Raw genomic sequence first — 12386 nt, 5'->3', positions numbered from 1 at the left:
CACACACAAACATTGACCAGAGAACTTTATTCTCTTCTCTCAACTGGGCCATCGCCATGCACAGTGACCTCAGACACACACGCATGCGCGCACAGCACACACACACACACACACTTGCTTCACCAGGAACCCAGATACCACTTACTGATTGAGTATGCAGACTCTCTCTCTCCCTCCCTCTTTGTTTATCTCCGATAGCCCATCCTCCTCTTCTTGCTGCATTTCCCTCCCTCCTTTCTTTTCCCTCTCTCTATTTCTTCCTTTCTCTCCTGTCTCCCCCTTCCTCTCTCTCTGCCTGTGGTCTAGCTAATAGCTAATAGCGTCAGCACTTAGCAGCACTGTCTCCATCCCTGCCCAGGCCCAGGGTGGGGATGTTTATCACTGGATTGTTATGCTGAGTCATGTCACAGAAGCTAAGCCCCTCTGTCATGCGCGCGCACACACGCACGCACGCACACACACACACACACACATTTGTTACAGAGATGCATACAAGGACACAATAAGATGTGTGTGTGTGTGTGTGTGTGTGTGTGTGTGTGTGTATGTGTGTGTCTCTGCCTACACACACCTGCTTGGAGTGTGCAGGCCGCAGCAGGCTGGAACTGCGTCAGAGGCTGCTTCCACGGCCTGTCAGGCCCCAGAGGGAGCTTCTATTTCAGCCTTCGCTCCAAGACAGTCCCAGGTTTTGAGACAAGCCCCAGGAGCCTACTGCCTCACAATACGCTCTCCAGCTCTCTGCCTCTCCCCCCTTCCTCCCTCCCACCCGCTCTCTCTCTCTCCCGCCATCATCCTATTCTGCTGCCTTCTCTTCTCATCTAACCATAATGTTTTCAGAGGCCTTCATCAGAACACTCCAGGAACAGACAACACAATGTAACGATATGATTTACACTAAACCTAAACTAGTAGGATGGGTATTTTACGAAGAAATAGTGGCAGTGCAATAATACGTAGACTAGACGTCTTACTCCAAATAGCCGTCTGGATTACATCACAGCATTAGTGCCAGACCAGCAGAGCAGATACGTGCTGTCTGAGACGTACACCAAATCCCTTTACTGTACCTGTACGGCACCTTATACCATCAATCCCTTTACTATACATATACACTATAGAACCTACAGTTGAAGTCGGAAGTTTACAAACACTTAGGTTGGAGTCATTAAAACTTGTTTTTCAACCACTCCACAAATTTCTTGTTAACAAACTATAGTTTTGGCAAGTCGGTTAGGACATCTACCTTGTGCATGACACAAGTAATTTTTCCAACAATTGTTTACAGACAGATTATTTCACTTATAATTCACTGCATCACAATTCCAGTGGGTCAGAAGTTTACATACACTAAGTTCACTGTGCCTTTAAACAGCTTGGAAAATTCCAGTAAATGATGTCATGGCTTTAGAAGCTTCTTAGGCTAATAGACATAATTTGAGTCAATTGGAGGTGTACCTGTGGATGTATTTCAAGGCCTACCTTCAAACTCAGTGCCTCTTTGCCTGACATGGGAAAAGCAAAATAAATCAGCCAAGACCTCAGAAAAAAAATTGTAGACCTCCACAAGTCTGGTTCATCCTTGGGAGCAATTTCCAAATGCCTGAAGGTACCACGTTCATCTGTACAAACAATAGTACGCAAGTATAAACACCATGGGACCACGCAGCCGTCATCCCGCTCAGGAAGGAGACGCGTTCTGTCTCCTAGAGATGAACGTACTTTGGTGCGAAAAGTGCAAATCAATCCCAGAACAACAGCAAAGGACCTTGTGAAGATGCTGGAGGAAACAGGTACAAAGGTATCTATAGTCCACAGTTAAACGAGTCCTATATCGACATAACCTGATATGCCGCTCAGCAAGGAAGAAGCCACTGCTCCAAAACCCCCATAAAAAAGCCAGACAACGGTTTGCAACTGCACATGGGGACAAAGATCGTACTTTTTGGAGAAATGTCCTCTGGTCTGATGAAACAAAAATAGAACTGTTTGGCCATAATGACCATCGTTATGTTTGGAGGAAAAAGGGGGTACTTGCAAGCCGAAGAACACCATCCAAACCGTGAAGCACGGGGGTGGCAGCATCATGCTGTGGGGGTGCTTTGCTGCAGGAGGGACTGGTGCACTTCACAAAATAGATGGCATCATGAGGAAGGAAAATTAGGTGGATATATTGAAGCAACATCTCAAGACATCAGTCAGGAAGTTAAAGCTTGGTCACAAATGGGTCTTCCAAATGGATAATGACCCCAAGCATACTTTCAAAGCTGTGGCAAAATGGCTTAAGGACAACAAAGTCAAGGTATTGGAGTGGCCATCACAAAGCCCTGACCTCAATCCTATAGAATATTTGTGGATCAGAACTGAAAAAGTGTGTGCGAGCAAGGAGGCCTACAAACCTGACTCACTTACACCAGCTCTGCCAGGAGGAATGGGCCAAAATTCACCCAACTTATTGTGGGAAGCTTGTGGAAGGCTAACCGAAACGTTTGACCCAAGTTAAACAATTTAAAGACAATGCTACCAAATACTTCTAACCCACTGGGAATGTACTGAAAAAAATTAAAGCTGAAATAAATCACTCTCTACTATTATTCTGACATTTCACATTCTTAAAATAAAGTGGTGATCCTAACTGACCTAAGACAGGGAATTTTTATAGGAATTGTGAGAAACTGAGTTTAAATGTATTTGGCTAAGGTGTATGAAAACTTCCGACTTCAACTTTACTTCCAAGGTTGGTTTCATTGACTCTCCCCTTTAACTGCCCCTAATTGACCTATTTTTAGCTACAACTTCCGATTCCGTTCGAGAGGATCAGCTTGAGCAAATTGAGGTGCAGAATCACTCATCTACAAATAGTATTCCCTGCCAAATAATAGGTTTTGTGCGATTAAGATTTGCAGAGCTACGCACAACCAGACATTGATTGATTGGCGATGACAGCTTGTGTAAATTACTGAACATTTCCTAGGATTTCCTACCTGCAGCAACACTAGTGGTCAATGCTGGAAATACAGGTAAAAGCACAGTGCCCCAAAACTCCTGGCCCTACCTATACCACATGTTCCTCTACTGTACGGTCTGTACCTATACAGCACCACAAATGCCTCCACTGTAGCTATACAGAACCCTTGATGGAGAGAAATTGTGGGGGGCTTTGCTCAAGATCAGAGACCAGCAGCCTTCCAGTTCCATTGCCATTTTTGAGTCTCCCTGCCAGGGGCTTGAACCAGAAACCTTTCGGCTGCTGGCCCGCCTCTTCTAACCCCTAGGCTACTGTACCTTATACCCCAATTACCTCTACTGTCGGAGAGATAATACCCTAACCCAGGGATCATCAACTACATTCAGCCACGGGCCGATTTTTTCTTGAGCGGATGGTCGGGGGGCCGGAACATAATTACAAATAATATGTAGACTGCAAATTGACCACAAGAAGCCCAAACATATATAATGTTTGACTAAAACATAATCATTTCAAACCTTGCTTACACGATCACGTCGTGTCTCTCTATTATGTGTGATTTCTTAAATTAAAATCAATTGGAGCTGCATTCCTGGTGTTTTTTACAGTCTTTTATTTTTTTACATTTTAGTCATTTTTAGCAGACGCTCTTATCCAGAGCGACTTACAGTTTATGAGTGCATACATTTTTCATACTGGCCCCCCGTGGGAATCGAACCCACAACCCTGGCGTTGCAAACGCCATGCTCTACCAACTTAGCTACACGGGACAACAATGAACCCCCCCAAAAATATATGTATATAATTTTTGCTCAGAAATCTTTGGGGGCCAAATAAAACCACCCGTGGCCCAAATTTGGCCCACGGGCCACCAGTTGGGGAACACTGCCCTAACCCTTACACTGTACTTCTACTGTCTGAGACATACTCCTTATCCCCCCAGTGTACTTATCCCCCTTCACTTCAACACAATGAACTCACAAACATAATACACAGGTAAATACAGTCTGGGAGATGCAACTCCTATACTCAAGTACAGAACCTAACACAGAATACATCTATTGTCTGCTAGATACAAACCTACCAGATGCAACATAACAACAATACCATAATAACCATATCGACTACATAATCTCATCAATAGCTATGTTTGCAGTACGTAGCATACAGTGACATGTACACACACAGTTCCAGTAGTCCTCTGTAGCTCAGCTGGTAGAGCATGGCGCTTGTAACGCCAAGGTAGTGGGTTCGATCCCCGGGACCACCCATACACAAAAATGTATGCACGCATGACTGTAAGTCGCTTTGGATAAAAGCGTCTGCTAAATGGCATATTATTATTATTATAGTCAGTGTCTTATCTAACAAGAATAACTATTTCTCAAATGCTCTGATTTCCCCCTACATCAGTCCCTGTCTGAATCTGTTCCTTCAGTATCTGGCCCTGCTGTTACTGTGTGAATGCTGCTGCTGAGTGCGGTGCTGTGTCATGTCCCTGCATGCTGAGACTGGGGGAAGGGAAGGTAAGGACGAGAGAGGGAGGGAGGGAGGAGCTGCTCCACTCTGCCCTGAGAAAACACACCGCCACTGGGCAGTGAGATGGGGCTGGGGAGAGGGTGGGGGTATGGGGTTAGTGAGGGGAAGAGGGAATATGGAGCTGGGGGTCAGGTAGGGGGAAGGGGATGTTTGTGGGGTTAAGTAGGGTAAGTGTTGTGGATGGGGGGCTTGGGGTGAAGGCTAGGGGGCTGGAGCTGGAACTAGGACTGGAGTGGACACAGACAGACAGACATGACCCAGCTCTACCTCTCTAATCCGTCGGTCTGTCTGCTTCCCACATGGCATTATAGCAGGTATCTATTTCCCTACTCTACCAGCCTCTCTGTAACTAACATCTCCTCCTCTCCCTACTGCCTTGCATGCTCCTCACCCTCCCCCTCTCTCCTCCGCCACCAGCACTCTCCCTTGTCCTCCTTCCCCTTTCTCTTTTTCCTCTCTACCCCCTTTCCCCTCTCTCCTCCCAGGTGGTCCTACCTGGTTCAGGCAGGCCTGTCTGCTCTGCTCCCCGCTCCGGATGTTTTTCTTTGGGGACAGATCTGTGAGAGCTCTCCCCCGGCATGGCTGTCTCTGGATCTCTCTGGCTCTGACGCAACAATAACTCCACACCACCCAGCAGCCAAGGTGAACAGAGAGAGAGAGAGAGAGTGCGCAGTAGAGGGAGGGGCAGAGAGAGAGAGAGAGAGAAAGAGGCTGAATGCTCAGCGACCTAGCACTCAGATCTCCTGCAGCACACATGTGTATGTGTGTGTGTTAGAGAGCGAGAGAGAGAGCGTTCCTCTCTCTGTGGTGCAGCAGAGCAGAGCCGCGATGATGCTATGAGTGAGAGTGTGTGTGGGTCTCGCGATGCTGCCGGTGTGTGTATGGGCACATATGTTTGTGTGGAATCTGAGAGGGAGCTGCAGTATTCTCTCTCGTTACCCGGCTGAGCAGCACTGCCTCCCTCCTCCCCTCCCGCTTTCCTTCCCATCCCTCCCTCCCCCTCTCTCTGGCGATTACTTGATACTCAGCGATGATGTCAGCAGATTCCTGCTGATGTCTGAGTGCTGCCCCCATCAGGAAGGTACTGCAGAGAAAGAGGGCTAGAGAGAGGGTGTGTGGAGAAGATGGGCTATTGCAGAAAGACAGATGGAGGAAATAACGGTTGTGAAAGAGAGATTGAAGGAGAGTGTTACAAGTTTCAGTCTCCTCCTCCTCCCCCTTTCCATTTGCCCCCCCCAATCCCACAGCCCATGGAGCACTAGCAGTTTCCATGGCAACCCCCAAGCTTCCCACGCTGGGTGTGTGTGTGTGTGTGTGTGTGTGTGTGTGTGTGTGTGTGTGTGTGTATCAGGGGGTTTCTGCCTCAGCTCTACCAGCTCAACAGAATCCCCCGTCGACTCTCTGCCAATTTCAGCCTGGCTGACGTTCATACATCAGCGGTAATATCCTCCTCTCTCATCTGCTTACTCATATTTCCCTGCTCTTCGCTGACCTGAGGTCAACAACACACAGAAACACACTCCCCTCAGACAGTACCTGGTCTCTATGACAACAGTCAATACTTGGACAGCTGGCTGGCTGGGCTCAGAGGTGGCGTGATGATGAAATCAATCAGTCAATCAACCAACCAATCAATGGTGTTACTTAGCAGCGTACTCTCTATACCGCAACATGATCTCAACACTCATTGGGCCAGAGTTCGAAAGGAACCATCTGAGCCTTTTTCATTAGAACATATTTACGTACTTTACGTATACAGTGGGGAGAACAAGTATTTGATACACTGCCGATTTTGCAGGTTTTCCTACTTACAAAGCATGTAGAGGTCTGTAATTGTTGATCATAGGTACACTTCAACTGTGAGAGACGGAATCTAAAACAAAAATCCAGAAAATCACATTGTATGATTTTTAAGTAATTAATTTGCATTTTATTGCATGACATAAGTATTTGATCACCTACCAACCAGTAAGAATTCCGTCTCTCAAAGACCTGTTAGTTTTTCTTTAAGAAGCCCTCCTGTTCTCCACTCATTACCTGTATTAACTGCACCTGTTTGAACTCGTTACCTGTATAAAAGACACCTGTCCACACACTCAATCAAACAGACTCCAACAACTCCACAATGGCCAAGACCAGAGAGCTGTGTAAGGACATCAGGGATAAAATTGTAGACCTGCACAAGGCTGGGATGGGCTACAGGACAATAGGCAAGCAGCTTGGTGAGAAGGCAACAACTGTTGGCGCAATTAATTAGAAAATGGAAGAAGTTCAAGATGACGGTCAATCACCCTCGGTCTGGGTCTCCATGCAAGATCTCACTTCGTGGGGCATCAATGATAATGAGGAAGGTGAGGGATCAGCCCAGAACTACACGGCAGGACCTGGTCAATGACCTGAAGAGAGCTGGGACCACAGTCTCAAAGAAAACCATTAGTAACACACTACGCCGTCATGGATTAAAATCCTGCAGCGCACGCAAGGTCCCCCTGCTCAAGCCAGCGCATGTCCAGGCCCGTCTGAAGTTTGCCAATGACCATCTGGATGATCCAGAGGAGGAATGGGAGGTCATGTGGTCTGATGAGACAAAAATATAGCTTTTTGGTCTAAACTCGCCGTGTTTGGAGGAAGAAGAAGGATGAGTACAACCCCAAGAACACCATCCCAACCGTGAAGCCTGGAGGTGGAAACGTCATTCTTTGGGGATGCTTTTCTGCAAAGGGGACAGGACGACTGCACCGTATTGAGGGGAGGATGGATGGGGCCATGTATCGCGAGATCTTGGCCAACAACCTCCTTCCCTCAGTAAGAGCATTGAAGATGGGTCGTGGCTGGGTCTTCCAGCATGACAACGACCCAAAACACACAGCCAGGGCAACTAAGAAGTGGCTCCGTAAGAAGCATCTCAAGGTCCTGGAGTGGCCTAGCCAGTCTCCAGACCTGAACCCAATAGAAATTCTTTGGAGGGAGCTGAAAGTCTGTATTGCCCAGCGACAGCCCCGAAACCTGAAGGATCTGGAGAAGGTCTGTATGGAGGAGTGGGCCAAAATCCCTGCTGCAGTGTGTGCAAACCTGGTCAAGACCTACAGGAAACGTATGATCTCTGTAATTGCAAACAAAGGTTTCTGTACCAAATATTAAGTTCTGCTTTTCTGATGTATCAAATACTTACAGTGGGTGAAAAAAGTATTTAGTCAGCCACCAATTGTGCAAGTTCTCCCACTTAAAAAGATGAGAGAGGCCTGTAATTTTCATCATAGGTACACGTCAACTATGACAGACAAAATGAGAAAAAAAATCCAGAAATTCACATTGTAGGATTTTTAATGAATTTCTTTGAAAATTATGGTGGAAAATAAGTATTTGGTCAATAACAAAAGTTTCTCAATACTTTGTTATATACCCTTTGTTGGCAATGACACAGGTCAAACGTTTTCTGTAAGTCTTCACAAGGTTTTCACACACTGTTGCTGGTATTTTGACCCATTCCTCCATGCAGATCTCCTCTACAGCAGTGATGTTTTGGGGCTGTCGCTGGGCAACACAGACTTTCAACTCCCTCCAAAGATTTTCTATGGGGTTGAGATCTGGAGACTGGCTAGGCCACTCCAGGACCTTGAAATGCTTCTTACGAAGCCACTCCTTCGTTGCCCGGGCGGTGTGTTTGGGATCATTGTCATGCTGAAAGACCCAGCCACGTTTCATCTTCAATGCCCTTGCTGATGGAAGGAGGTTTTCACTCAAAAGCTCACGATACATGGCCCCATTCATTCTTTCCTTTACACGGATCAGTCGTCCTGGTCCCTTTGCAGAAAAACAGCCCCAAAGCATGATGTTTCCACCCCCATACTTCACAGTAGGTATGGTGTTCTTTGGATGCAACTCAGCATTCTTTGTCCTCCAAACACGACAATTTGAATTTTTACCAAAAAGTTCTATTTTGGTTTCATCTGACCATATGACATTCTCCCAATCCTCTTCTGGATCATCCAAATGCACTCTAGCAAACTTCAGACGGGCCTGGACACGTCTTGCACTGCAGGATTTGAGTCCCTGGCGGCGTAGTGTGTTACTGATGGTAGGCTTTGTTACTTTGGTCCCAGCTCTCTGCAGGTCATTCACTAGGTTCCCCCGTGTGGTTCTGGGATTTTTGCTCACCGTTCTTGTGATCCTTTTGACCCCACGGGGTGAGATCTTGCGTGGAGCCCCAGATCGAGGGAGATTATCAGTGGTCTTGTATGTCTTCCATTTCCTAATAATTGCTCCCACAGTTGATTTCTTCAAACCAAGCTGCTTACCTATTGCAGATTCAGTCTTCCCAGCCTGGTGCAGGTCTACAATTTTGTTTCTGGTGTCCTTTGACAGCTCTTTGGTCTTGGCCATAGTGGAGTTTGGAGTGTGACTGTTTGAGGTTGTGGACAGGTGTCTTTTATACTGATAACAAGTTCAAACAGGTGCCATTAATACAGGTAACGAGTCGAGTACAGAGGAGCCTCTTATAGAAGAAGTTACAGGTCTGTGAGAGCCAGAAATCTTACTGGTTGGTAGGTGATCAAATACTTATGTCATGCAATAAAATGCAAATTAATTACTTAAAAATCATACAATGTGATTTTCTGGATTTTTGTTTTAGATTCCGTCTCTCACAGTTGAAGTGTTCCTATGATAAAAATGACAGACCTCTACATGCTTTGTAAGTAGGAAAACCTGCAAAATCCCCACTGTATGTTGTAATTGTAATAATATAATATGTAGATCAGTCATGATTCTCTCTTTCATCTCAGTTCTACAGCGAATTACCATCATGGCTTACCTTCTAGGCAGTGGTGTAAAGTACTTAAGTAAAAATACTTTAAAGTACTACTTAAGTAGTTTTTTGGGGTATTTTTACTCAGCTTTTTATATTATTTTTGACAACTTTTACTCACTACATTCCCAAAGAAAAGAATGTACTTTTTACTCCATACATTTTCCCTGACACCCAAAAGTTTGTTACATTTTGAATGCTTAGCAAGACAGGAAAAGGGTCCAATACACACACTTATCAAGAGAACATCCCTGGTCATCCCTACGGCCTCTGATCTGGCGGACTCACTAAACACACATGCTTTGTTTGTAAACAATGTGCCCCTGGCTATCCGTTAAAAAAAAAATGGTGCCATTTGGTTAGCTTAATATAAAGGAATTCGAAATGATTTATACTTTTACTTATTTTTTAGTAATTACATTTACTTTTGATACTTAAGTATAAAGTATTAAGTTTCAAACCAAATACTTTTAGACTTTTACTCAATTAGTATTTTACTGGGTGACTTTCACTTTAGTCATTTTCTATTAGGGTATGTTTACTTTTACTCAAGTATGACAAATTGGGTACTTTTTCCACCACTGATTCTAGGTGAGACAATAAATGGAAACATCATCTTAAAACATCCTGCTTTATCATTATAGCTGTGAGTACACATGCTCCAAATCAGCACTTAGCAACTCAACAACATACAGTGCCTTCAAAAGGTTCACGCACCCCTTGACTTTTTTCACATTTTGTTGTGTTACATTGAGATATTGTGTCACTGGCCTACACACAATTATATTTTTTGACATTTTTACAAATGAAAAGCTGAAATGTATTTAGTCAATAAATAGTAACCCCTTTGTTATGGCAAGCCTAAATAAATTCAGGAGTAAAAATTTGCTTAACAAGTCACACAATAAGTTGCATGGACATGATATTTGAATGACTACCTCATGTCTGTACCCCACACATATTTTTATCTGTAAGGTCGATCAGTGAATTTCAAACACAGATTCAACCACAAAGACCAGGGAGGTTTTCCAATGCCTCACAAAGAAGGGCACCTATTGGTAGAAGGGTAAAAAAAAAGGCAGATATTGAATATTCCTTTGAGTTATTAATTACACTTTGGATGGTGTATCAATACACCCAGTCACTCCTTCTTAACTCAGTTGCCAGAGAGGAAGGAAGGAAACTGCTCAGGGATTTCACCATGAGGCCAATGGTGACTTTAAAACAGTTACAGAGTTTAATGGCTATGATAGGAGAAAACTGAGGATGGATCAACAACATTGTAGTTACTCCACAATACTAACCTAAATGACATTGAGAATAAAGAAGCCTGTACAGAATAAAAATTACTCCAAAACATGCATCCTGTTTGCAATAAGGCACTAAAGTAAAACATCAGAAAATGTGGCAAAGAAATAAACGTTAAGTCCTGAATACAAAGCGTTATGTTTGTGGCCAATCCAACACAACACATCACTGAGTACCACTCTTCATATTTTCAAGCATGGTGGTGGCTGCATCATGTTATGGGTTTGCTTGTCATCAGCAAGTACTAGGGAGTGTTTTTGGGATAAAAAACAAACTGAATGAGTTAAGCACAGGCAAAACTCTAGAGGAAAACCTGGTTCCGTCTGCTTTCCACCAGACACTGGGAGATTAATTAATCTTTCAGCAGGACAATAACCTAAAACACAAGAACATATCTACACTAGGGTTGCTTACCAAGAAGACAGTGAATATGTTCCTGAGTGGCTGAGTTAGTTTTTACTTAAATTTACTTTACAATCTATGGCAAGACCTGAAAATGGTTGTCTAGCAATGATCAACAACCAATTTGACAGAGCTTGAAGAATTTAAAAAAGAATAAATGGGCAAATGTTTCACAATCCAGGTGTGGAAAGCTCTTAAGCCGTGCTCACATTAGCTGTTTGAAGTGACTCAAATCCAATTTTTTGGCATATCTGATTTGAATCTGTTATTTTTCCTGCAGTCTGAACAGCCAAAAAAAGCACATGGAATCAATCAATCAATCAATCAATTTTATTTTATATAGCCCTTCTTACATCAGCTAATATCTCGAAGTGCTGTACAGAAACCCAGCCTAAAACCCCAAACAGCTAGTAATGCAGGTGTAGAAGCACGGTGGCTAGGAAAAACTCCCTAGAAAGGCAAAACCTAGGAAGAAACCTAGAGAGGAACCAGGCTATGAGGGGTGGCCAGTCCTCTTCTGGCTGTGCCGGGTGGAGATTATAACAGAACCATGCCAAGATGTTCAAAAAATGTTCATAAGTGACAAGCATGGTCAAATAATAATCAGGAATAAATCTCAGTTGGCTTTTCATAGCCGATCATTAGAGTTTAAAACAGCAGGTCTGGGACAGGTAGGGGTTCCATAACCGCAGGCAGAACAGTTTAAACTGGAATAGCAGCAAGGCCAGGCGGACTGGGGATAGCAAGGAGTCACCACGGCCGGTAGTCCCGACGTATGGTCCTAGGGCTCAGGTCTCTCAGTTGGCTTTTCATAGCCGATCATTTAGAGTTGAAAACAGCAGGTCTGGGACAGGTAGGGGTTTCGTAGCCGCAGGCAGAACAGTTGAAACTGGAATAGCAGCAAGGCCAGGCGGACTGGGGGCAGCAGGGTGTCATCATGCCCGGTAGTCCTGACGTATGGTCCTAGGGCTCAGGTTCTCAGAGAGAAAGAGAGAACGAGAGAATTAGAGAGAGCATACTTAAATTCACACAGGACACTGGATAAGACAGGAGAAGTACTCCAGGTATAACCAACTAACCCCAGCCCCCCGACACATAAACTACTGCAGCATAAATACTGGAGGCTGAGACAGGAGCGGTCCGGAGACACTGTGGCCCCATCCGAAGAAACCCCCGGACAGGGCCAAACAGGAAGGATATAACCCCACCCACTCCGCCAAAGCACAGCCCCCGCACCACTAGAGGGATATCCCCAACCACCAACTTACAATCCTGAGACAAGGCCGAGTATAGCCCACAGAGGTCTCCACCACAGCACAAACCAAGGGGGGGGGGGGCGCCAACCCAGACAGGAAGATCACGTCA

General features: G+C 44.9%; 1 protein-coding gene across 1 annotated transcript in view; it reads right to left on the bottom strand.

Annotated features, from left to right (window-relative positions):
- nacad (NAC alpha domain containing) overlaps nucleotides 1-5084 on the bottom strand; it is a gene marked incomplete at its 5' end in the record, with an annotated part of 20357 nt that extends 15273 nt beyond the window's left edge. Inside the window, one exon of the mRNA XM_084174947.1 lies at nucleotides 5000-5084. Within this exon, the coding sequence (XP_084031073.1) occupies nucleotides 5000-5084 (85 nt within the window). The remainder of the gene's footprint in view (nucleotides 1-4999) is intronic.
- Between the last annotated feature and the right edge of the window lie 7302 nt (nucleotides 5085-12386).

This window comes from Coregonus lavaretus, assembly GCF_964263955.1.
Source record: "Coregonus lavaretus genome assembly, chromosome: 13".
Lineage (NCBI taxonomy): Eukaryota > Metazoa > Chordata > Actinopteri > Salmoniformes > Salmonidae > Coregonus > Coregonus lavaretus.
This window is presented reverse-complemented; position numbering and strand designations above follow the sequence as displayed.